This window comes from Oncorhynchus kisutch, linkage group LG19, assembly GCF_002021735.2.
Source record: "Oncorhynchus kisutch isolate 150728-3 linkage group LG19, Okis_V2, whole genome shotgun sequence".
NCBI lineage: Eukaryota > Metazoa > Chordata > Actinopteri > Salmoniformes > Salmonidae > Oncorhynchus > Oncorhynchus kisutch.
In genome coordinates this window covers 31,116,687-31,143,600 of record NC_034192.2, presented here as the reverse complement: position 1 = coordinate 31,143,600, position 26,914 = coordinate 31,116,687, and the positions used below count along the sequence as shown (strand labels likewise).

The 26,914-nt window shown below is 44.2% G+C and overlaps 2 protein-coding genes across 10 annotated transcripts; both read right to left on the bottom strand.

Moving 5' to 3' along the window:
* Positions 1–4,013: 4,013 nt before the first annotated feature.
* On the bottom strand, positions 4,014–7,868 carry LOC109864660 (uncharacterized). Of its 5 annotated transcripts, XM_020452525.2 has the most exons (5): positions 7,582–7,867; positions 6,732–6,886; positions 6,141–6,200; positions 4,914–5,016; positions 4,014–4,540 (listed from the first exon to the last, which is right to left on the bottom strand). In XM_020452525.2, exons 1-5 carry the CDS (start codon positions 7,613–7,615, stop codon positions 4,182–4,184), a joined length of 711 nt encoding a protein of 236 aa, XP_020308114.1. In that variant the 5' UTR covers positions 7,616–7,867; the 3' UTR covers positions 4,014–4,181. The 5 variants fall into 5 exon arrangements, 4 of the variants coding, with proteins under 4 accessions (XP_020308114.1, XP_020308113.1, XP_031654507.1 ...); XM_020452524.2 differs by having other exon boundaries at positions 6,732–7,867; XM_031798647.1 differs by lacking the exon at positions 6,141–6,200 and having other exon boundaries at positions 7,582–7,865.
* Positions 7,869–9,429: 1,561 nt separating this feature from the next.
* Positions 9,430–25,108, bottom strand: LOC109864659 (E3 ubiquitin-protein ligase BRE1A). 5 transcript variants are annotated; one of them, XM_020452523.2, is made up of 22 exons: positions 24,966–25,108; positions 24,049–24,235; positions 23,828–23,896; positions 23,618–23,716; positions 23,347–23,494; positions 19,740–19,925; positions 19,242–19,357; positions 18,971–19,117; positions 18,696–18,770; positions 18,422–18,541; positions 17,724–17,903; positions 17,440–17,575; positions 17,185–17,306; positions 16,879–17,035; positions 16,528–16,792; positions 16,311–16,428; positions 14,261–14,410; positions 13,729–13,941; positions 13,413–13,538; positions 13,106–13,246; positions 12,836–12,940; positions 9,430–10,702 (listed from the first exon to the last, which is right to left on the bottom strand). In XM_020452523.2, the coding sequence occupies exons 2-22, from the start codon at positions 24,223–24,225 to the stop codon at positions 10,526–10,528; spliced, it is 3,027 nt and encodes a 1,008-aa protein (XP_020308112.1). In that variant the 5' UTR covers positions 24,226–24,235; positions 24,966–25,108; the 3' UTR covers positions 9,430–10,525. The 5 variants fall into 5 exon arrangements, with proteins under 5 accessions (XP_020308112.1, XP_020308108.1, XP_020308111.1 ...); XM_020452519.2 differs by having other exon boundaries at positions 18,296–18,541; positions 24,966–25,084; XM_020452522.2 differs by having other exon boundaries at positions 13,729–13,938; positions 18,296–18,541; positions 24,966–25,084.
* Positions 25,109–26,914: the final 1,806 nt, after the last annotated feature.

The following is a 26,914-nucleotide window of genomic DNA, read 5'->3' as shown; positions in this document are numbered from 1 at the left end:
ACATACACCTTAGCCAAATACATTTAAACTCAGTTTTTCACAACTCCTGACATTTAATTCTAGTAAAAATGCCCAGTTAGGATCACCACTTTATTTTAAGAATGTGAAATGTCAGAATAATAGTAGAGAATTATTTCATTCAGCTTTTATTTCTTTCATCACATACCCAGAGGGTCAGAAGTTTACATACAATCAATTAGTATTTGCTAGCATTGCCTTTTAAATAGTTTAACTTTGGTCAAACGTTTCGGGTAGCCTTCCACAAGCTTCCCACAATAAGTTGGGTGTCACGGACTACTAGGAGTGGAAGGTAGGAGTCCAAGAGAGTTCAATGATTCGTAATAATTTAATTCTCCGGAGAAAACGGTCACGCCAAACACAGGGCGCATACACACTGACCAACAAAACACATCCACAATCGAGAACAAAACACATCCACAATCGACAGAGAACACAACATAATCCCGCACAAACCTAGGTGGGCCGAACAGTCTTAAATAGACCAAAATCAGGAAACACAAAAGGAACAGGTGCAACTAATGAGACTAAACAAACAGAAACGGATAAAGGGATCGTGGCGGCTAGTAGACCGGCGACGACGACCGCCGAGCACCGCCCGAACAGGCAGGGGAGCTACCTTCGGTGGGAGTCGTGACATTGGGTGAATTTTGGCCCATTCCTTCTGACAGAGCTGGTGGAACTGAGTCAGTTTTGTAGGCCTCCTTGCTCACACATGCTTTTTCAGTTCTGCCCATAAATTGTCTATAGGATTGAGGTCAGGGCTTTGTGATGGCCACTCCAAAACCTTGACTTTGTTGTCCTTAAGCCATTTTGCAACAACTTTGGAAGTATGCTTGGGGTCATTGTCCATTTGGAAGACCCATTTGCGACCAAGCTTTAACTTCCTGACTGATGTCTTGAGATGTTGCTTCAATATATCCAGAGAATTGTCCTTCCTCATGATGCCATCTGTTTTGTGAAGCGCACAAATGCCTCCTGCAGCAAAGCACCCCCACAACATGATACTGCCACCCCCGTGCTGTTCTTTGGCTTGCAAGCCCCCCCCCCCCCCTTTTTTTTCCTCTAAACATAACGATGGTCATTATGGCCAAACAGTTCTATTTTTGTTTCATCAGACCAGAGTACATTTCTCCAAAAAGTACGATGTTTGTCTCCATGTGCAGCTGCAAACCGTAGTCTGGCTTTTTTATGGCGGTTTTGGAGCAGTGGCTTCTTCCTTGCTGAGCGGCCTTTCAGGTTATGCCGATATAGGACTCGTTTTACTGTGGATATAGATACTTTTGTACCCGTTTCCTCCAGGATCTTGACATGGTCCTTTGCTGTTGTTCTGGGATTGATTTGCACTTTTCGCACCAAAGTACGTTAATCTCTAGGAGACAGAACGCGTCTCCTTCCTGAGCGGTGTTGGATTCGACATTTTAAACATTGAGATATTAAAGACATGACAGATCAGACGCATAGTATATTAAAGGGTGAAAGAGACTGGGTCTCTGTAGAAAGACCGATAGCTGTGGAATGTGTTGGATGACAAGAGGAGAGCAACGTGTTGATACAGGGGAGACAGATGGACATCTGTGGATTAGATGGACATCTGTGGATTAGATGAAGGAAGGGTTGAGGTCAGGAGGAGAGGACAGATTCTCATCTGGGAGTAATAAAGGTTTGGTATCCTGTTACCCTCTTTATTCTCTTCCTGTGAAACCATAAGATGTAACCATTGGAGAGAAGGATGAGGGTCTTAAGTGGGATATATATATACAGTGGGGCAAAAAAGTATTTAGTCAGCCACCAATTGTGCAAGTTCTCCCACTTAAAAAGATGAGAGGCCTGTAATTTTCATCATAGGTACACTTCAACTATGACAGACAAAATGAGAAAAAAAAAATCCAGAAAATCACATTGTAGGATTTTTAATGAATTTATTTGCAAATTATGGTGGAAAATAAGTATTTGGTCACCTACAAACAAGCAAGATTTCTGGTTCTCACAGACCTGTAACTTCTTCTTTAGGCTCCTCTGTCCTACACTCGTTACCTGTATTAATGGCACCTGTTTGAACTTGTTGTCAGTATAAAAGACACCTGTCCACAACCTCAAACAGTCACACTCCAAACTCCACTATGGCCAAGACCAAAGAGCTGTCAAGAGCTGACTAAATACTTTTTTGCCCCACTGTATATCTGAATGGAACAAATGTTGTGTTGTCTGAATACAGCTGTACAGAACCTTTGGGAAGAATTCAACTTGGTTAAAGCTTCTCCAGTGTCTGTGAGTTATTTACTTTGAAAAATAAGAACCTAACAGCGGTATGACGGCTGCGTGGTCCCATGGTGTTTATACTTGCATACTATTGTTTGTACAGATGAACGTGGTACCTTCAGGCGTTTGGAAATTGCTCCCAAGGATGAACCAGACTTGTGGAGGTCTATAATTTCTTTTCTGAGGTCTTGACTGATTTCTTTAGATTTTCCCATGATGTCAAGCAAAGAGGCACTGAGTTTGAAGGTAGGCCTTGAAATACATCCACAGGTACACCTCCAAATGACGCAAATGATGTCAATTAGCCTATCAGAAGCTTCTAAAGCCATGACATACTTTTCCGGCTGTTTAAAGGCAGTCAACTTAGTGTATGTGAACTTCTGACCCACTGGAATTGTGATACAGTGAATTATAGGTGAAATAATCTGTCTGTAAACAATTGTTGGAAAAATGACTTGTGTCATCCACAAAATATATGTCCTAACCGACTTGCCAAAACTATAGTTTGCTAACAAGAAATTTGTGGAGTGGTTGAAAAATAGGTTTTAATGACTCTAACCTAAGTGTATGTAAACTTCCGACTTCAACTGTACCCTGAAAGTTTGAAACGGTACAGTATACAGTGGTTTTAAATTAAGCTACAAATTTGTAGAGCCCTCCTGTATTGAGGCAAATTATATTTTATATCTTGCTCTCTGTTAAGTTGAAATGGCGCTTCTTCAAGGATGAAAACAAATACGGTAAAGAAAATAATATACATTTCCAACATCATAACCACTAACGTTACACCTTTTCCCACCAACTGCACACGTTTGACTGCCTTCTGCAAATAATGCCCATCTTGAATAATAAACATTCTATACTGTATCCCATGTAGATCATGCTCCTCTGGATCCCGCTGAGTGTATTCTCTAACAGCAAGGTTGAGTGGATGTCACTATGACACTTATTAGGCCTGCTACCACTCTGTACATTGTCTTGACTAGGACTAAAGAAGCACTTGTAGCAGAGATGCTTCATCCAACTGATCCTAGATCTGAGGTTCGGGGCAACTCCTCCCCCAATTATCTCATCACCACCACTCAAAATTCACAGCGAAACACAGGTCGAACTTGTCTGTTTTCAACATGAATTAAAACTGTTATCAGGTTTCTTTTGACAAACTAGGTTTTTAATAGTGTGTGTATATATATATATATATATATATATATATATATACACACATACATACACACTAATTTAATATATATATATACACTATTTTAAAAAGTTGTCTATTTGTATTATGTTAAATGTTCCGATGGTGCAAATGTTCTATGGTGCATTACCTCAGCAAAATGCACCACGCTGTATGTATGCTTGCTGTGGCAGGCTGAAAGACCAACATGTCATGTTGCTTTAAAACTGATGAGCAGACCAGTGTGGAAGTGTCCTTACATTTAACAAATACTATGTACTGTAGAGATGTACTTTTTTTCCTTGTGTATCTTGGCTTTGTGGTTTCATGTATTGCACTGTTTTAATGTCTTCTGTGAGTAATTTAGAATCAATCTAGGCAAGATACTGTAAATGCACACTGACAGCCTTGCAAGAGAGAATATAAACCATTTAAAACCACAGTTTAAAATAGTCTGTGTGACGTATCTTGGAGTAAAACAAATGTATTAAACCACTTGAATACTTGTCCGTTCCTGTTTTTTTTTGTAAAAAAACCCAAAACAAACTGTATTCTCCACATATCATAGATTTCAGATGTTATTATATGTAACAAACACACCTAAAGGGATAAGAAATGAGAAACCACTTTCTTACATGCATTTCCAATCATAAAATCCCAGAGGTTGCTTTATTTTCACTTGAGAAAAAGAGACCATCATCCTTCCAACTATCCTCCCATCCCATCACTCATCACCCTTCCTCCTCTCCACCGCCTTCACCCTTCCCTCCAGGATGCTCAGGCGGTCTTCCACGTGGATTGTCTTTTCTGATCCGTAGCTGGCAAGCCCCAGAAGAGCACACCCGAGCACCAGGCCTGCCAACCGGACAGCTGTGGTGTCTGAACCAGCCTTGACATCGCTGACGATCAGGCCGAAGAGCCACAGCGCTGTGCCCGCCTTCAGCATCCAGAACACCCTCCTCACCACGCCCACCAATAGGCGCAGGACAATGGACAGCACCCAGTAGCCAATCAGAGCCAGCAGAGCCCATTGACCTACCGAGGCCACGCCCTCTGGTGTGAAGTGAGGGAACGGCAGCTGGACTGAGAGATGGAGGGAGAGAGAGGACACGTGTTTAAATATTGCCGGGGGTAATTCAATTATTTTGTCTATCTTTGCTCTTGAACTTCAGTGAATTCGAAGAGCAATCTCTTTGAAAACCAATAGCCTGTGTGCGGTTTAGATCCTATTAGAGAGATCAAATCACAGACACCAGAGGAAGAATTCAAACCCACACTTCCCAGTTCCCATATTACAGAGAGGAAATGCAAGTTCTTCTCAGATACAGGTTTGACGGACTAAAAGTGAGCATTTAATGTGTGCAAGTGAGAGCAATACATGATGATTTTAGCTCTCTAAACCCAAAGTAGATGTGATGTAAAAAGAATGAACCTACACACACATGCGGTCACCCACCATCAACCCCTGTGACCCTGAGGATCTCTGTGACGTAAACCGCGATGACATTCAGGCCGCTGGCAGCTCCTTCAGCCAGAAACCGGATCAACATCTCAAAGAACTAAGAGGGGGGAGGGGAGGGTGAGAAGAATTTTGACATGGCTTACAGTACAGCTTACATATTTGTACTGTAAGGGGAGAATTAAAACGGTTACTCCAGTGAAATAAATATTCTAGTCCTATTCTAGAGTAGAGGGCCATACATTCACTTTAAAGTGGCCAACGAAGTCAGCCCACTATTCCCCTGCCTGTATAGCTTACTTTATGTACAGTAAAATGTATTTCTTACCATGATCCTGTAGTGAGTGATAGAGCAGCACAACTGACAGTGACAAGTAATACCAATTAGAACGACCACAGCTGTTGCTACAAGGTCAGCTGTCAATCAGTATAAAACAGGTGGCGTCTGCAGGTGTGGGTCACTGATTCAATCGTCCCACTCAACACTGACCTAGATCTTTTTTTACGAGTGGCAGGCATGTTTGATTCCTACAATACAGGTAGTCTTTGATCATGCCGTTAGTTAGTTTAGTTCAACCCAATGGCCAGTCGGTCACCATACAAGTGCAATCCACTTGTACTGAGCGAAATGATTAAGTCCCTATGCTCAAATGGCGTTCCCAGCTGGCATCATGGGGGTGTTGTTGATGACGTAACACGTGTGTGTGTGTGTGTGTGTGGTGTGTGAGATCGAAGCTGTCCTGTTATTTAAAAAAATAAAAAAGACAGCTGATGGCTGGACCGATAACCCCCCCCCCCCCCCACACACACACACACACACACACACACAGATGGCTTAGCTGAGGTCAAGGGTAGTCATAGTAGGACAGCCTAACTCCGCTGCACCTGTTGCTACCCTACACAAGCAGCACTGTTTATTGTGTCAGAGCAGGCCAGAGACAACTGTCCATCACGGTCACCTTGTAATGTGTCCACATGGAACATTTAAAAAGGCCAACTGAAAATCTAAAACATGGGCATTAATGTGGCTATGTACAGTTACACAAACCATACCCACAATTGGCATAAAACGAAAGAGTGATGCAGTCATTTGCCTATCTGTATAACACACATGCTGTATGAAGTGACTGACATGTGCCCTGCAAACAGAGCTTTAAGGAGCTTTGTTTTGGGCCTATTGTCAGAGGAGAGGTTAGTTAGATGAGGAACCTGGTGGTTTCTTACCATGGCCATGGTATAGACGTGCTCTTGACCAAGTACTGACTCTAGATACAACAGCACACTCTGGGGTAGGGCGCACAGAGTAGTGGCAGCAAGGGAGAGGGTGCATGGATATAAGCATAGATGAAATTAGGGCAGAGTAGAGGGGAGATTAGAGGAGAGATTATCGGGTAGTGGGGAAAGGGAAGAGAGGGAGATATGGGTCAGAGAATAAAAGGAGATGGGGAGGGGAGGTGAGTGGAGGAGGTGAGGAAGCAAGGAATACAGTAAGATTTGAGAAAGAATTTTAGTTGACAGAAAACCACAATTAAGCAATGCTTTTAAATGTAGCAAATGTCACCCTTAAAAGGAAGATAGTTAATTGATTAATGAATAGAATAATGAATAGAATAACACAGGAAACAGGGGTGTAATCATTAGTCCAAACGAGGGTTTTTAATTACACAAATTCTGGTAGGTCCCTCCCCGTCTCGTACCGTTAAGAAATTAAAGGCGTAATAAATACGCCCCGGGATTAAGTGCTGGTTAGATTTACTCAAATAGTCTACTATTAGGTAGCATACATTTTATGGCATATTTTCCTATCCTCCTTACCTCAACAGTCGATTCGATTACATTGGTTCCCACCACGGACTCCACGTATTTGTGGACATCTTTGCAGGTCCCCGTGACCAGGGACCGGAGGCTGACTGATGCCTGGGCCGCTTGAGGGCTATCCTCCGAAGGCATGGCCTGCACGACGCATCGCGCTGCCAAACCAAGCATCAAAACAAGCGTGGATAATAAATAAACGGGTATTGAGGATGAATCTGCACGGTTGTAGGAAGTCATGTTGGGAAATCAAAATGTACACTCATTCAAGTGATAATAGAAGAGGCAATTATATTTAAAAAACGGTTTCTTGAGGATCAGCGCCTTGATCTATAGAGTCCAGATCGATGTATGTGCAAATGTTTCAAACGGCGTATTAAAAAGCAGGTTTAAAAATGGCTTCTGTTGTCAGTCAGTCATTCAAACAAAGCGACCGAGCTGTAGCTAGTTAGACCTATTATTGGCTTGCTCTGCAGGGGTATTAAAATATTGCAAACTTCTTGAGAAAACATAATTAGCTGGGCCCTATAGGCTAGTAGGCTACTCGTTGGTTGTATGATCAAACATGCACGTTATTAAATCACTTAATATCAGCTCAGCGGCTATTTTTTTTATTTCTTATAAACTTTGGCAATGTTACCACAAACCAGGGCACCGTTCAAGGACATTTAATATTAACACAATGCCTATATTTGGTATTGAACGGTTTAAGAATAGAATGACGTTAATTTCTAGAAATGTATCCTTTCCCTGCGGTGGATACAGTATATTTTAATGTCAAGGTTATTGATTTACTTTACAAGTTTCTTTTTCGGTTTGCGTTAAAGAAACGCAAAAAAAAAAAAATAGCTACGTTTTTGCAGGCGCGATGACGTTGTCTTGACCATGCGCGGGTCCTCAATTTTTCGTGTTGGGCTTCAGTATTCCACACGGATGTTACTATATATTCCTTTGTTCCAGGGTTTGCATCAAGTTCAACACCACGATGGATTGTCTTGCATAAAATCTTGTTTTTATAGATATACTACGCCGTAGATGCTGCTGCCCTATAGGCGCTCCTTTCCGTCAAGCGATGCTGGCTTCTGGTTTAGTACAATGCGACAGCTCTTCCTTCAAACCGGTCTGGGAGACAGGAGGGGGGGAGGGGAGGGGCGTTTTGGTGCCTTCAGAAAGTATTCACACCCCTAGATTTTCCCCACATTTTGTTGTTACAGCCCGAATTTAAAATTGATTACATTACAAATTGATTAAAAATAAGCTTAAATGTCTTGAGTCAAATTTATTCAACCTCGTTATGACAAGCCTAATACTCTGTTCAGGAGTAAAAATGTGGTTAACAAATCACAAGTTGCATGGACTTATTTTGTATACAAATAAGTGGTTAACATTAATTTTTAACCCCATCTCTTACAATTATCTGTAAGGTCCCTCAATCTTGCAGTGAATTTCAAGCACGGATTCAACCACAAAGACCAGGGAGGTTTTTCAATGCCTCAAATGGCACTGATTGGTAGATGTGTACAAATAAAAAAGCATACGCTGAATATCCCTTTAAGTATGGTGTTTATTAATTAGGCTTGGATGGTGTATCAATACAACCAGTCTACACAGATACAGGCGTCCTTCCTAACTCAGATGCCGGAGAGGAAGGAAACTGCTCAGGGATTTCACCATGAGACTAATCTCTCGTGGACAGATTCACATGTAAACGGCAAGTGAAGTGACAACTTTGCACGAATTTTACTTCTGGGTAACTGAGATTACCATAAGGCCAATGATGATTTTAAAACAGTTTGAGTTTAATGGTTGTGATATGAGAAAACTGAGGATGGTTCAACAACATATACGCTACTCCACAATACTAACCTAGATGGAATCCTGTACTGAATAAAAATGTTCCAAAACATGCATCCTGTTTCTTACAACACACTTAAGTAACACTACAAAAATGTTGCCAAGAAATGCACTTTTTGTCCTGAATACAAAGCACATCACTGAGTACCATGTCTTATTTTCAAGCATAGGGGTGGCTGCATCATGTTATGGGTATGCTTGTCTTTGGCAAGGACTAAGGAGTTTTTTTGGGGGTGGATGAAAATAAACAAAATACAGCTAAGCACTAGCAAAATCCTAGAAGAAAACCTGGTTTAGGCTTCTTTCCAACAGACACTGGGACACTCATTAATTCACCTTTCAGCAGGACAATAACATAAAACAAGGCCAAATCTACACTGGAGTTGCTTACCAAGACAACATTGAATGTTCCAGAGTGGCCTAGTTACTGTTTTGAGTTAAATCGGCTTGACTATGCATGGCAAGACTTAAACAGCTGTAATCGCTGCCAAAGGTGTTTCTAACGTATTGTCTCAGGGGGTGAATACTTATCTAATCAAGATATATTAGTTTCATAAAAGTTTGAATTCTTCTCCCACTTTGACATTTCAGAGTATTTGGTGTAGATTGTTCCAACAAAAATGACAATTAAATAAATTATAATCCCACTTTGTAACAACAAAATGTGGAAAAGGTTAAGGGGTGTGATTACTTTCAGAAGGCACTGTATAATAAAGGTTTTGAGATTTGTGGTCTCAACACATGTTAAAGGTTAAAACAGAAATATGATTTTGATGATAATGAATAGGCTATGTAGCTTATAAAATGTACAAACTAGACTGATAAAGAACTAATCGCAAGACAAGTATCTCGTTTTGATGGGAGTTTAATAACTTGTGGAGCAGCAACATTACACATTAGCATCAATTCATGGTATTTGTAGCCCGTCAGTGTGTCCCTGAAGAGGCAGCTTTCAAATAAAATAAAATACATGCATACAAATGCAAGGAAAACATTGACTGGTCACACAAGGGAGCATGCTGATCAAGGGACTCACCGTTGATTTTCTAACCATCTAAGCAATTGGTTAGTCCGTTTTTCTTTCTCCCACACACACACACACACACACACACACACACACACACACACACACACACACACACACACACACACACACACACACACACACACACACGTGTGTAAGCAGACATGCCGACGGGCAGACACCACACCAGTCTAAAACTAGAGCCAGAGGGGCCCCCAGAAGGTTATCTGGTGTATAGTTCCATGGGGCAGGAGCCGTAGGAGTACTGAGGAGAGAGAAGCTGAAAATATCAGTATTATAAAAAGGTTATTAGGGTCTTCAGTGCATCACTGCAGCCCTTCAGGACTAGAATTCAGTGAAAGGTCTGTAATGATCTAGTCCATCCATATGAAGGGAGAGGGCGATAGTATTTAAACATTTTTTTTATAAACACCAATAGCTACAGTCAACTATGGAAAAGCTTCAAGTCAAACCCTTCAAGTCAAACCTCACTTTTCCCCCACACAAGGCCCTATGTACTGTAACCCTGAACCACAGGCAGTGTCTCCTAAAGGCTTTCCTTCCAGCCAGCCAGGCAGAGCACAGCCAGCAAATATAACCATGATCATGATCTCTATAAGACAATGTAATGTAGGACCAGTCCAGAAACAACCCTAAGCAGCCCCCCCCCCCCCCAGCAACATGGCGGAAATTCCACCTAGCCAATCAGAGCGCAAGGTGTCCATATTTATTACATGTCCAGCCGATATTCACAGATTTCCACACGTGTCCAGTCTCATTCCATCTCACACGCTAGTAGCAGGGGTGATAAAAGACCGTTTTGTTCGGCTGGAGAGAAAGCCTGTGTGGACACTGCTGACCTCTCCAGGCACTACTATCCTACCCCACGCTCCCTGCATTTAGGTCTCCCCCTCCCTCTCTATTCGATGTAGATGCGGTGGAAGTCGTTGGCGCCGAAGGCGGCGTTGCACTTGGGGCACTTCCTCTGGCGCGTGTCGTAGCGTGTCTTGACGCACTCGAAGCAGAAGACGTGGAAACACTTGGTCAGGACGGCGTCCTTTACCCGGGAGTTACAGCACGGGCAGGTCAGACGAGCCTGGGGGAGGGAGAAAGAGAGGGGGAGGGAGAAAGAGAAGGAGAGAGAAAGAGAGAAATGGAGGCCAGAAAGATAAAGAGAGCAATGAGAGAGAACAGGTGAGTTAGGGCTGAAATACACCACATTATTTTTTGCTGGGTCTACAGGCTCTACACATCAGAAAATATCTCACATTTAACGACTCAGTCAAGCCATATCCGAGTTAACTAGTAATCTGTAAAGGCGCCGCCGCAGGCTAACGCATGTGTAGTAAGGAAAACATCATGGCAACGGAGGAAAATGCTGCGTTCCTTTATGTACATTGTTATCAGGGGTCTAGTGCAGCTAGTGCGCGACGCTCCTCCACTTCTCAGAATGGTGCTCGTTTATAAAAAGGTTAGATTTTTTCCAAATCAATGTCTCGCAAGATCTCTTAATGATTCATTAGTATGCTAGGCTCTAATGTTAGACCCAAAAACACCACGTAATTAGGCTACTTACAACATTTTATTTGTGGTTAGTCTGTTTTTACAAATGCATATTCCCATGAAACTGATTGGGATCTAATGGTTGGCATGCAGATGCTGCATGGACGCTTCATCCATAAAACGTGAAGATGACAATATGGATTGTCGATTTTGCAAAAAGAGCTTGAGAAAAGAACAGACTTAAATGCAAATTGTAACATAGCCCAGCAGACCAGCTAACTCGTGCATGTGTGTGTGTGTGTGTGTGTGTGTATACAGTGCCTTCGGAAAGTATTCAGAATCCTTGACTTTTCTCACATTTTGGTACATTACAGCCTTATTCTAAAATGTATTAAATAGTTTCCCCCCCTCAATCTACACACAATACTGCATAACTACAAAGAAAAACAGATTTTTTTGTGTGTGTGCAAATTTTGCTAAAAACACTGAAATATTACATTTACATAAATATTAAGACCCTTCACTCAGTACATCGTTGAAGCACCCTTGGCAGGGATAACAGCCTCGAGTCTTCTTGGTTATGACACTACAAGCTTGGCACACCTGTATTTGGGGAGTTTATACCATTCTTCTCTGCAGATCCTCTCAAGCTCTGTCAGGTTTGATGGGGAGCGTCGCTGAACAACTATTTTCAGGTCTCTCCAGAGATGTTCGATTGGGTTAAAGTCCGGACTCTGGCTGGGCCACCCAAGGACATTCAGAGACTTTTCCCAAAGCCACTTCTGAGCTGTCTTGGCTGTGTGCTTAGGATCGGTGTCCTGTTGGAAGGTGAACCTTCGCCCCAGTCTGAGATCCTGAGTGCTCTGGAGCCAGTTTTCATCAAGGATCTCTCTGTACATTGCTCAGTTAATCTTTGCCTCGATCCTGACTAGTCTCCCAGTCCCTGCTGCTGAAAAACATCCCCACAACATGATGCTGCCTCCACCATGCTTCACCATAGGGATGGTGTCAGGTTTCCTCCAGATGTAATGCATTGCATTCAGGCCAAAGAGTTCAACCTTGGTCAGACCAGAGAATCTTGTTTCTAAAGGTCTGTTTTTAGGTGCCTTTTGGCAAACTCCAAGCGGGCTGTCATGTGCCTTTTACTGAGGAGTGGCTTCCATCTGGCCACTCTACCATAAAGGCCTGATTGGTGGAGTGCTGCAGAGATTGGGTATTGTGTGTAGATTGCTGTGGAAAATGTTTTACTTAATCCATTTTAGAATAAGGCTGTAACGTAACAAAATGTGGAATAAGGCAAGGGGTCTAAATACTTTCCCGAAGGAACCGTATGTGTGTGTGTGAGAGTGATGAACTTGTGGGGTAGGTGAAGAGAAACTTTATACTTCTGAGTAGGTCTTTGGCTGACGTTGGGACATGCCTGCTTTGAGCACTCCTCACACCTGGCGATAATGGCAGATGAGGCCAAATATATTTAACATTTTCGAGAAAGTGTGGCAGGCATCAACTGCAAATCGTGTATGAGCTTCACTTTACGGGCTGTAGTGTTACGTTTTACTTCGGGTTTGCTTCGATTTGCTTCCATATTTGGAAAAATGCATTGAGAGCTGATCGGGACATGTAGATCAGGCTAAAACCGTGTAGTGTTCGCCCAGTTTAACTTTATAGTGGCACTTTTAAAGACCCGTATTACACCTGGTGTAAAAAGCATGTTCATCCAGACTACCTTGTAATCGTTGATTTCCTCATTGAGGATGTCATCGCCGTTGCGGACGGTCTCTGCGGGTTTCTTGGCCTTCTCGATCTTCCTCCGCAGTTTGGAGATGTCCTCCTAAAACACAGCAGGGGAAAGAAGAAAATAGTAAGCAGGGTGCTCCAATCAGTAAATAAACTGAAATGTTATTTTGTTCAAGTGGATTTGAATTGTCTGTGTGTGTGTGTGCGCGTGGTTACACATGGACAGTTACCAAAATGTGGCATGTTTTTGTGGCCTGACCTGTGCGCGGCGTGCATTAAAGGACTGCTTCTCTTTGGAGATGCTGTTCTCAATGACCTCCTCCCTGACGGTGCCCAGTCTCTGCTGCACCTGGTCCAGCTGACTACGCACCTCCTCCGACAGCACCGTTGACTCCTGGGTCTGGAGGGGGAGGGGGGGGGGGTTCAGAAAGCAGATACAATGCAAGTTGCCATTTTTCCAAGGAAGTTTGTGTTCTTTGTGTTAAGTACTTATCTATACTCGTTGTGTGAGTGTCCATGGTGTGTGTGTGCGCTCGTGTCATTTTCCACAGGTGTGTTTTTGCTACCTTGCGTTTGTTCATGTCCAGAGCTTGTGTCCTCAGAGCCAGCTCTCTCTCTGCAGTACCGATGGTGCCCTGGAGGAGGCGCTCCTTCTCCTCCAGCTTCCTCACCACCTGCAGCTGGGCATCCACCTGAGGAAGACAGATAGAGAGATGGAGAGAGAGCGATAGAGAAATAATGAGAGATGGCCAGACATAGGCTCCATTGTTTGCTAGTGTCAAGCTACTGTCTTTCCCTAACACAAAAGTCAGCCTGAACTGTGCACCTGCCATTTAGACGTTCAAGTCCCTTTCCTGCACTGTTCCAATCACCTGCTCTCACCTGCGTTTTGAGCGTGAGCAGCTGGTCGGCGAGCTCCTCCTTCTCTTCCTTGAGCAGCTTGTGGATCTGGTTGGACTTGATGCGTTCCGACATCAGCTTGAAGTTGGCGTCGTCCTTCTCCCTGAGCTGCTGCATCAGCCGGATGTTCTGCTCCTGCATGTCCTCAAAGGCCTGGCCCGTCACGTCCATCTCACTCAGCAACGCATCCTCCTCCTGGGGAGAAGGGGGAGAGACAGGGGGGAGGGAGAGGGGAAGGAGAGAGAGAGAGAGAGAGAGGGTAGGAAGAGCGAGGGGAGGGTAGCAGAGGGGTGGAAGGATATAGGGAGGTATGGAGAGGGTAGTGGAGGGGTGGAGAAGAAGAGCGATGGAGGGGTGGTAAAGAGGGAGTGAAGTAGGTTGACAGAAAAGTAGGTTGAAGAATGGATCGATGGAAGGAGGGAGGAGCAAAGAGGGGGGGAAATGACAGTGAGAGAAATTAGTCAAAAGTATGATGCTCAAATGCACAAAGACATGCACACACACAGACACACACCTGCTTGGCCAGGGAGAGCTTCTTGTTGAGGATGTTGATTTGTTCCTCGACAGAGCAGATCTTCCGGAGTGCCTCCTCATCAGCCATCTTCTTCCCCTCCCTCCTCTCCCTCTCCTCCAGATCCCTTAGACGCTGCTTCAGCTCCTCTGCCTGACAGTGAATACAAAGCCGTTACCACCATCAATAAATCGCTTCCCTATGAGCAAAATACACTGCTCAAAAAAATTTAAGGAACACTTAAACAACACAATGTAACTCCAAGTCAATCACACTTCTGTGAAATTAAACTGTCCACTTAGGAAGCAACACTGATTGACAATACATTTCACATGCTGTTGTGCAAATGGAATAGACAACAGGTGGAAATTATAGGCAATTAGCAAGACAACCCCAATAAAGGAGTGGTTGTGCAGGTGAAAACCACAGACCACTTCTCAGTTCCAACGCTTCCTGGCTGATGTTTTGGTCACTTTTGAATGCTGGTGGTGCTTTCACTCTAGTGGTAGCATGAGACGGAGTCTACAACCCACACAAGTGGCTCAGGTAGTGCAGCTCATCCAGGATGGCACATCAATGCGAGCTGTGGCAGGAAGGTTTGCTGTGTCCAGAGCATGGAGGCCCTACCAGGAGACAAGCCAGTACATCAGGAGACGTGGAGGAGGCCGTAGGAGGGCAACAACCCAGCAGCAGGACCGCTACCTCCGCCTTTGTGCAAGGAGGAGCAGGAGGAGCACTGCCAGAGCCCTGCAAAATGACCTCCAGCAGGCCACAAATGTGCATGTGTCTGCTCAAACGGTCAGAAACAGACTCCATGAGGGTGGTATGAGGGCCCGACGTCCACAGGTGGGGGTTGTGCTTACAGCCCAACACCGTGCAGGACGTTTGGCATTTTCCAGAGAACACCAAGATTGGCAAATTCGCCACTGGCGCCCTGTGCTCTTCACAGATGAAAGCAGGTTCACACTGAGCACGTGACAGACGTGACAGAGTCTGGAGATGCCGTGGAGAACGTTCTGCTGCCTGCAACATCCTCCAGCATGACCGGTTTGGCGATGGGTCAGTCATGGTGTGGGGTGGCATTTCTTTGGGGGGCTGCACAGCCTTCCATGTGCTCGCATTAGGTACCAAGATGAGATCCTCAGACCCCTTGTGAGACCATTTGCTGGTGCGGTTGGCCCTGGGTTCCTCCTAATGCAAGACAATGCTAGACCTCATGTGGCTGGAGTGTGTCAGCAGTTCCTGCAAGAGGAAGGCATTGATGCTATGGACTGGCCCGCCCGTTCCCCAGACCTGAATCCAATTGAGCACATCTGGGACATCATGTCTTGCTCCATCCACCAACGCCACGTTGCACCACAGACTGTCCAGGAGTTGGCGGATGCTTTAGTCCAGGTCTGGGAGGAGATCCCTCAGGAGACCATCTGCCACCTCATCAGGAGCATGCCCAGGCGTTGTAGGGAGGTCATACAGGCACGTGGAGGCCACACACACTATTGAGCCTCATTTTGACTTGTTTTAAGGAAATTACATTGAAGTTGGATCAGCCTGTAGTGTGGTTTTCCACTTTAATTTTGTGTGTGACTCTAAATCCAGACCGCCATGGGTTGATAAAGTTGATTTCCATTGATAATTTTTGTGTGATTTTGTTGTCAGCACATTCAACTATGTAAAGAAAAAACTATTTAATAAGAATATTTCATTCAATCAGATCTAGGATGTGTTATTTTAGTGTTCCCTTTATTTTTTTGAGCAGTGTATGTTGAAAATACGTCTTTTTGGTTGAAAATATGTATTTTTGGTAGAAAAGACAGTGAAAATATGGCTTTCCAACATCTTGTGCTCACTGGGTTATTATCACTCAATAGTAGCTCAATATGCAGAGCACATAGTGGTTACATCACTGTTATACCATCAATCAATTACTTCCACTCAATACTAACCATCCAACACACAGAGTATTACCATCATCACTAACCAATCAATTAAACCCATAAACAGCACACAATGCTTGCTGGCGAAGTAGCGTCAGTAGTATCAGCCAAGTGTGTACCTCTGACTTGGCCTTCTTCTCAGCGGCCATGAGCTGGACTTTGTCCCTCTGCTCTTTGGGCGCGGAGCGGTACATATCCAGCAGTAGCTTCATCTCCCTCTGAGACTCCTGGGCTTTCCTACAGGGACATAGCCTTCGTCAGCCACTACTACCGTCCTCCTCATTATCACCCCAATTATTAATCACCAATCATGACTGTCACCACAATCAAACTTACTTTAGCTCTGCCCGGACAATTTTCAGTTGCTCCACCTCCTTCCTCTTCGGTCCTCCAATCACAAACGTGCGCTCCGGAGCAACCTCTTCCAATTGGTTGCTGGTCCCAGCCTTCTCCTTCTCCTCGGTCCCACCCCCTCCACGGGTTGGCCTCTCTCTCTCCCTCTCTCGTTCCTTTTCCTTCTCTTTCTTCACCTCTTTTTCTTTCTCCTCCTCTTTGATTTCTCCCTCTGTTTCTGTCCCAGGCTCTGTCTTCACTGAGGTACCTACAGAGAGAGAGAGATAGGATGAATATCAGTTAATAAGGAGTTAACAAAGAGTTAATGAATGATTAACACTTAATAACACGTACTAGTGCTGGTGGGCGTGGCTGAACCATTGTCAGACTCCATCTTGATGGTGACATCAGCAGAGGCAGCGGGCGTCAGGGGGGAGGTGGTCTCTTCCTTCAGGTCCAGCTCCGTACTGGATTGTGATTGAAGGATAGCACTGCCCTTCGTAGTACGAGCCTATGAGAGGAGGGAATCGCACAGATGAATCTTTATGGTCTTCACTCCCTTACAGTCTCTCTTCTTCCCTCCCTGCATGCCTCTTACACCCTCGTGCTCTCCATCTCCCTCTTGCCCTCTTTCTCTCGCTCTCTCCCCCCCTCCCTTACCTGGCTGAGGTCAGTCTGTGCCTCTCTGAGTGTCAGTTTGTATTTCACAACCTCTCCCTTCATATGCTGGTTGTGTGTCTGCAGGGTACTGATCAGGTGACGCATCTCCCTGTTGATAGGACCTGAGAGAGGGATAGAGAGAGAGAGAAAAGAAAAAAGTGATTACGTTTTCGAGGAGTATCTCAAAACTGTGCCTAAACACTGGCCAGTGAGCGTGAGGCCACATTTATTTTCATTTGTGGTGAAGACGCTGACCTGCTTGTTCGTTGGCAGCGAGGGTCTGTTCAAATTCGATCCGGAGCATCTCATACTCCTTCCTGACCTGGGCCAGAGTGTCCTCTAGCTGGAACACCTCAGTACGCACCTTCCTCTGGAGAGACACTTCGTCATTCTGGAACACAGACGAGAGGCGGTTACACACACAGCCTTGTTGTTGTTGAATAAAGAGGCTAAACTCACACACATCCCTCTCAATTAAAAAGACATTAAAAGTCAAGACACGCGCGCTTACAGGCCCTAACGCATGCACACAAACACACCTCCATGTGTTCTAGCTGTCGGAGGCGTGCCGTCCTGGTGGTGTTGAGGCGTGTGCGCGTCTCGTCCAGCTGAGACTTGAGGCCCACAGACTCGTTGTAGAGGACAGAGAATTGGGACTGGAGACAGCGGTACTCTGAGCTCTCCCTCACCACCCCCTCAGCACGACTCAACAACTCCACCTGACAGAGAGAGGCAGAGAAAGAGAAAGAAGGAGAGAGAAAGGGAGACAAGAGAAAAATGAAATGGAGTGAGAGAGAGGTGAAGAGATAGACAGCATGAGAGAGGGAGAGAAGTGAGAGAGACAGGGATAGAAGTGAGAGGGAGAGAAGTGAAAGAGAGAAATCAAAGAGAGAGAGAAGTGAGAGAGATCAAAGAAAGAAGTGAGAGAGAGATCAAAGAGGGATAGAAGTGAGAGACAGATCAAAGAGGGGGAGAGAAGTGAGAGAAACAGATCAAAGAGAGGGATAGAAGTGAGAGACAAAAGAGAGGGAGAGAGGTGAGAGAGGAGACACAGATTGGTAGTGAGCAAAGCAACAGAGAAGGCAGTAAAAACCTCCATCTATCTATTTACCTTCATTTGACTGGTTTGGATGGCTGAATAAGGACGTGGGACCTCAGCTAATCCAATGGCTGGGTTGGGGGAGAGAGCCATAGGATTCTGGCGGCCCAGGCCCTGGGTCAGGCTCTGCAGGCTCACCTTCATGTTGTTGTTCTCCTGGTTAAACGTCTGCAGGTCCTGCTGCCGCCGCTGCAGCTCGCTCAGACGGTTCTCCGCCAGCTCCCTGTTCTCCTCCAACTCACTGTTCATCTCCTCAAACTGACAGGGAGAGAGGAGAAGAGAGGGGTGACGAGGGAGGGGGCAGAGAGGGGAAAGGAGAGGAAGAGGGAAGGAGAATGAAAGAGTTATAACTCCAGGTCCGTGCAGTTTCTGACAAGTACAAATGGCAGAAAAAAATAGGATATTTTTGTACCTTTCTCTTGTTGATGGTAATGGTTCCACACACACTGCTGGCCTCCCCACACACCTTGTAGCCTTTACTGTTTACCTGGGAGGAATTACACAGTGGCCATGGAATAAACACTTCTACATTCACATAAATATAGTTCTGTGGTATATGAACACAATGACACAGAAATACTTAATTACAAAATGGTAGACTACCGTAGATGTCAAACACACATTACTGCAAAGAGAGAGAGACTCAGTCTGACGTGGATTCACAAAAACATACAGCCGCAGTCTTACCCTCTCCAGGATTTCTCCCAGGTGTGTGTTGAGGCGGTTCTCTCTGCGTCGGATCTTCTCCATGTCCCACTGGAGCTCCTCGATGAGGCCCTGCAGCTCACTGACCCGCGTGTCTGCCCTCGCCACTGCCCTGCCCAGAGAACGAGACTACAGATGGACAGGGACACAGAATCACTGTTAATATGATCGCGGTGGTGATCCATTAGTAATGTACATAGTGTAGCGGGAGATAAATAAAACAGACGTGCTAGGATGAAAGACATCAAATCACCTCGCTAGTCATGTGACTGTGCTTCTGCTGAAGGTCCTCAGTCAGCTGACGCAGCCGGTCATTCTCACTGGAGAGGAGGGTGTTGAGCTGGGCGGCGACCTGCCACACGGAGCCCTCTGGAAGTGCAAGACTCGATGTCATGACATTACTACTGCTACTCCTGACTTTACTCACACAACAAGGAACTGCCTCAAGGAACTCATTCACCCACACAACAAGGAACTCACTCACTCCCTCAAGGAACTCACTCACTCCCTCAAGGAACTCACTCACCGACTGACAATACTACCTTCTGCCCAAAACGACAAAAGACACTCAACACCCTTGTTGCTCTCACCATCCTGAAAACCCTACCCTCCACACCTACCCACAATCCTCACTGCTTACACTCCTTCACATCTCATTCCCGCACTCCTCTAACCCCTACCGCACATCAGTCTTCAAACCTCTCCCCCCTCCATGCCTCCCTTTCCCCCCAGCTCCTCTCTCCCCGGTCACCTGCTCCAGAGTCCTGGTCCTTCTTTAGCTGCTCCACGGTGGTCTTCAGGCTGTCGTAGATCTCCACCACGCGGTTGGCCTGCTTCTGGCTGGACTCCACCCTCTCTTGCAGCTCTGCCTCCATCTCCTCACTGCTGCTGCTGGCCAGCGTCGCCAGGAAAGATGTGGTCGTCTCCCCCTGGTGGCCTGGAGGACAACCACAAGGTGAAGACAGGAGTTAATACTACTCTGAACAAGAGGTCTCCGTGGGACTGATTTCTCCATCCTGTTCCCGCCCGCTCCTGCTGACTTCTTGTCCAACTCCCACCTGCTTCTGCAAGAACTGGTCCTGAACCCGACCGCAGTCCCACAATGTTGTTTTAGGTGTAAGTGATGCAGCTCAGGCAAGATCCACCCAAAATGTAAATAATATTGCCTAAATAATATTGCCTAAGAAATCGGGTTTAAAGACCAGCGATTCTCACGTGGCCCATTATATTAGACTATGGGTATTATTGGGCTATATCAGCCAATAGGCTAGACGTAGTTTGAAAGAGCAGAGTTGAGGCAAAATAGAATAGCATAGTGGACACTTTCACTTGACTTGAGATATGTTTTGGATAACTTTTAGGGTTGAGACGATTTGCAGGCAGAGTAAAATAAATGTGTCATTAATATTTATTCCTAGTCAATGTCAGAGCCTAAATTATAGACTTGGCTGTGCGAGTTAAATGTTTGATTTTCCCGCACATTCTACCTGGTGGCCTCAATCAAAACAACCTATTTTTTGGGGCAGATAAAAACATGAACACGTTAAGTGCATTATCCTCATGATTCCTGAAATAAAACTGTCCTCCCTGCCACTGTGCCTACCTGTTTTTCTGGGGCTAGCTGCTGTAATGAGCGAGCCTCTCACACTCTCTCTCTCCTCCCTTGTGATTGTATATCATTTCAAAATGCAGGTATGATATTTATTTTGCAAAGATTGTTATTGAGTTCAAAGCACACTGTTTTACAATGAAGATCTCTGATACTACATGATTCCATATGTTATTTCATAGTTTTGATGTCTTCACTATTATTCTACAATGTATAATTCAGTAACAATAAAGAAAAACCCTTGAATGAGTATGTATGTCCAAACTTTTGACTGGTACTGTTAATATAAAAATAGCCTAATTGTCAACCCAATCACTGGATTAGGTTGCATATCAAAATATTTAGAATCATGCATTCCTGCTTGGACATGTTAGATGGTATTCAATAATGAAGTTGTTACATCTCAGCAGTCTATTACACTTCTGAAAGGAAAACTTTGGGATTTTGGCAACAAGGCCCTTTATCTACTTCCCCATAGTCAAACTAACTTGTGGATACCATTTTTATGTCTGTGTCCACTATGAAGGAAGTTAGAGGTAGTTCTGCATACCAATGCTAACTAGCGTTAGCGCAATGACTAGAAGTCCATGGGCATCTGCTAGCATGAGAAGTATCCCTTTAATAAAATATTGTAAACTACTGTATAAGATGATGACTCAAATTGATTCTATTGTGTGACACTGCTAAAACATTTTTTTTTCTTTCTCGGTGCCACCAAATTATGAGCTGGTGCGACCAACTGAAAAAGTGACTGCCACCAGGGAAAAATGTTAATCTTGTGTAGTCCTGTATAATAGCCTATCATATATAGGAAGTTAATGTCCATGGAAAGACAACTGCACCATGCTTTGCCGCCCATGCATATAGCCTACAGGCTATTTAATTGAGAAAATACATATTAGCTATACATGATCTCGCATTTTCAACAAGAGAGAGGAGAGGTAGGCTACTGAACTCAAAGGATGAGCCGTGGGACAAATAGGTGCTTTTAACAGCAGGGATGCAAACTGTCGAGGGCACAAACACAAGTCAATTGCAAGAAAATGTGCTTATTCTCAGAGTGAGGTTGTCACGATACCAACATTTTACTAACGATGTGATACCAGGTCAAGTATCAATATAGCGTTTTCAATACGTTCTGCACAAAAACCTGTCCCTGATATTCACACCACTACAAACCATTGAATTTAACTTCACACTGCTTACTGCTCAATAGAATAGGCTACTGAAAGAAATGGCAGATTTTCTCATATCCAAAGGCCTACCTGTGATTTAGCAGGAGGAATGTATTAAGGAATAGAAATGCATAATGACCTGCATTTTCCTTGTGGCAGTAAGGAGGAAAACACTCTATGAAACCATCTTTAGCATACTCTTCAGACAACTTTACACATATAGCCTACACACTCTCTCTCCCCTTCCTCCCCCTCTACATCCCTCAAACACACACACCCTCTTGCTCACTCACTCAGTTTCTCACTCACTCAGTTTCTCTCTCACTCAGTTTCTCTCTCACTCAGTTTCTCTCTCACTCAGTTTCTCTCTCACTCAGTTTCTCTCTCAATCAGTTTCTCTCTCACTCAGTTTCTCTCTCACTCAGTTTCTCTCTCACTCAGTTTCTCTCTCACACACACACGCCTTAATTTTTTGGATCAGTGACAAAATGGGGACAGTGACATGGTTTCTGGAATTATATCAAATATACACCAATGCTGGTAGAAAGGGGAGAAGATATAGCTCAGGTAATACGGTGCATAACCTTTGAGTGGTTTGGGCAAGAGACATGCGGTTTTCAGCAATGTAAAGGCACAAGCATGACTGTCACTGCGCTCTGTTTCTCCTCTATGGTAGTGGCACTCAGAGGCTGCGTGAAAGTGAAGCCTAGTCAGACTGGCTCTTGTTCTTACAGGCAAAGTTAAAAGATACAATGCATCCACTTTGCTTGCGCTGCGAGACGCTCCAATAACTAAACAAATGTAACAACAGAAGCCTCATCACTATCTGCACACCGTAGATGGACATCCTGGCTGAATTACATTTTAAAACTGGTTGAGAGAAGCAGCTGAGTAGGCTAATGCTAATGACTGGTTGAGAGAAGCAGATGAGTAGGGCTAATGCTAATGACTGGTTGAGAGAAGCAGCTGAGTAGGGCTAATGCTAATGACTGGTTGAGAGAAGCAGCTGAGTAGGGCTAATGCTAATGACTGGTTGAGAGAAGCAGCTGAGTAGGCTAATGTAGGGCTAATGCTAATGACTGGTTAGGGAAGTGGCTGGCTAATATCAGCTGTCACACGTGATATTGGATGAAGCACTCATTCTGGTATACTCATTGTAGAACAAGTAGGGTGGCATTCTGTGCTCAGTCAATCATTTTCCACATGAGAAATATACCCCCCCCCCACCAAAAATGTTTGACATTTTTCTTCTGATCTACACGATTCATGTGGATTACTTATTTTGAAATCAACACGGCGATATTCACCGAAAAGTAATGAGCTTGCATCCCTGTAATAGGCATACAACAGATAACAGCTCTCTACTCTGAACCAAAAGGGCTTAATTTAATCCATCTCTGTACATTGTACTCTTCTGCTCTACCTCTTGTGTTAGGTACCGTCACAAACTCATCAGAGTACCCTGTTCCTCAGTCTCTTGCTCCTGACCAATCTCATGTCCTCTCCTCTTAGTGTTCACCTCTCTCCATCCCTCCTTTCTCCATCTCTACATATCTTTCTCTCTCCCGCTGTACCTCGGTCTTTGGCTCTCTCCTGGTTGGAGTCGCCGTCGGGTTCTGGGGTGTCAGGCTTGAGGCTCCGCCCCTCTCCAGCCGGGGTTTCCACAGACTCGCTCCCTGACTCATCGTAGCGCCTTCCAATCAGGCACACATTGTCGTCAAACTAAGAGAAAGGGGAGAGAGAGGGAAGTAGATGGTATTAAGAACACAGATAATAGTTTTACTTGCAAATGTTGACCCATGTGCAATGTTTTAATTGCATATTGTTCATTATTTGACTAGTTACCTGATTCCAGTATCTGTTCAGGATCAGTAGGCTTGCGTCATCAGTAGCTTGACGAGTCTCCAGTCTCTCGATTCTCTCTCTCAGCTCATCCTCAATCACCTGCAAAGCATCAATCCGCTTGTTGAGTATTATAGATGTATGGGATGAAAAGAGGGATTGTGTTTGTATGTGTGAGAGAGTGAGTGAGTGAGACAGACCGACTATATATACCTGTCTCTGATCGAGGGATTCTCCCAACTTCCTATTCTTCACCTGGAGAGCTTTGACATCCTGTTCTTCCTGAGCACAAGAGAAAGAGACCAATCAAATGATGGAAACACGATCAATGACACGGCTGATGAGTCATAACAACTATTAGATGTAAAGACAGACATACTGACAAACAGACACAGTAGGAGAAATACAGGCTAGGCACTTTTCAGCTCTCTCACCGAGTTTGAAACCCCCCCGAGTTTGATGACTGTTTCCACAGCAGTGCTCCCTCCTGCAGTAGAGCTGACCCCTGGACCCCCATCCTCTCCTCCCTCTCGCTCCCTCCGTTTCTCGGGGGGCGCACTGGAGGATGAAGAGGAGATGTTGGAGTCACACATACGCTTCTGTCCCGACATCCTCACACCACTGCAGTAGATAAAGGGAGAGATGATATATTAGTACATTAACATCCTGGCATGAATCAGCGAAATGGCGTTGCCACGAGCAGCACCGCAGATATTGCAACGAGGAGATGCAGGACGTTCTAATAGTCACGCACGGTATCTGCGCATGGGTTCGCTTGAAGTTGTTAAGAGCGTGGTAGCAAAGGCAGTCCGCTATGAAGATAGGCTAAAACTGCTTCTCCAATAGAAATCCCCGATCACACTTGTAGGCGATGGGTTTATACACTTCATTGGCTTCAACGTTCTTAGTTATTATGGACATTTACCCGCTATGCTGCTTACTATTTGCACCAACGTCATATTGCGGAGTCTATCTTCAAATATTAGTTTCGGAAACCCCACATAGCTACATAACGCCGTTATTAACTGTACATTAGCTAGCTAGAGTCATTAGCTAGCTATATAATTTCAAAAGAAGAGACATTTGTTTTAATTCATGCCAAAGCCATTTCGGCTATTTGGCCATGTTCAATTAACCCGTTTAGCTAGATAATTGGCTAATTCACAAATACTTTGTAACTTAGATTGCAGTAACGTTTAGCTAATGTTAGCCAGCTAGTACGCTAGCTAATTCAAATAGCCACACGCTATAAAATAGCCTTTCTGGGCAGAAACTTTACTGGGGCACTATCAATCAATACATTTGATCTGTTATTTCATGTATATTCAGTGGTTTGATTTCAACTCCTTACCAATTTTGATAAAATAGTGTTATTTACTGATTCTGTCTGTGAATGTTGATGTTCCGCCTGTCTTCCAGAAACGGAAGTAGCCACCGACACTGAAAGCCGAACCAGAAAAAAATCTTTGGCTGAACCTCTCATAATTTCAAAGGACGCCACCACGTGGTGGGATCAATTAAATGCTAATCATGCAGACTAATCAAATCAAATCACATTTTATTGGTCGCATACACATGCTTAGCAGATGTTATTGCAAGTGTAGCGAAATGCTTATGCTTCCAGATCCGACAGTACAGCAGTATCTAACAGGTAATATCTAACAATTCCACAACAAAACCTAATATCTAACAAAATCCACAGAAAAACCTAATACACACAATCTAGTAAAGGAATGGGATGAGAAAAAATACAAATAAAATATATGGATGAGCAGTGACAGAGCGGCTAAGCTGCAATTGATAGTGTAGTGTAGACTAGACTAGACCACAGACTGCAACTGGAGAACTAGAGAGAGAGATCATATTGCTACCAGGAATGTGACCAGGTCAGTGAGGGCAGCTGAAGACAGTCTTGGTTTTATGGGGATGGAGAAGTGGCTCTCTCATTCTAACACACGCACACACCTCTCACAAGTGAATGAGAGTCTGATGGGAATGTACTCTGACCGCAAGTGTTTGTAAGACCATTGTTCAGGGGTTCATGGTCCATCTTGTGTAAGCTTGATTTGCAAGAGGTTGTGCGTTAGCGTCCCACCCTGCCTACCTCATACCCAGGGTTCAAATACGTTTGTCTGATGCAGTCATTCACACAACCCCTGCTGTGTAGCAGAGCACCCCTTCCCAATGTCATTCTCACACCACGTTGTTGTTTTGGCCTGTTATCTTGATCAATCTGAGCATTTCTTTCATGAATGGTATCTGTAGTGGAACAGGGATTTACAGTGCCTTCAGAAAGTATTCATACACCATTTTGTTGTGTTATAGCATGAATTCAAAAGACCCCATACCCCACACAATACCCCATAATGGCAAAGTGAAAACATGTTTTTAGAAATGTCAAATTGATTGATAATGAAATACAGAAATATCTCATTTCAATAAGTATTCACAACCCTGGGTCAATACATGTTAGAATCACTTTTGGCAGCGATTACAGCTGTGAGTCTTTCTGGGTAAGTCTCTTTCTGGATTGTACAATATTTGCCCACTACATTTTTTTTATTCTTCAAGCTCTTGTGAAATTGGTTGTTGATCATTGCTATTCAACCATTTTCAGGTCTTGCCTTAGATTGTCAATCAGATTTAAGTCAAACCTGAAACTCGGCCACTCAGGAACCTTCACTGTTTTCTTGGTAAGCAACCTCAGTGTAGATTTGGCATTGTGTTTAAGGTTATGGTCTTGCTGAAAGGTAAATTAATCTCCCAGTGTCTGGTGGAAAGCAGACAACCAGGTTTTTTCTGGTATTTTGCCTGTGCTTAGCTCCATTACGTTTCTTTTTTATCCTGAAAAACACCCCAGTCCTTAACTATTACAAGCATACCCATAACATGATGCAACCACCCCTATGCTTGAAAATATGTAGAGTGGTACTCAGTTTTTTTATTTTTTATTTTTATTTCACCTTTATTTAACCAGGTAGGCTAGTTGAGAACAAGTTCTCATTTGCAACTGCGACCTGGCCAAGATAAAGCATAGCAGTGTGAGCAGACAACACAGAGTTACACATGGAGTAAACAATTAACAAGTCAATAACACAGTAGAAAACAAAGGGGGAGTCTATATACAATGTGTGCAAAAGGCATGAGGAGGTAGGCGAATAATTACAATTTTGCAGATTAACACTGGAGTGATAAATGATCAGATGGTCATGTACAGGTAGAGATGTTGGTGTGCAAAAGAGCAGAAAAGTAAATAAATAAAAACAGTATGGGGATGAGGTAGGTGAAAATGGGTGGGCT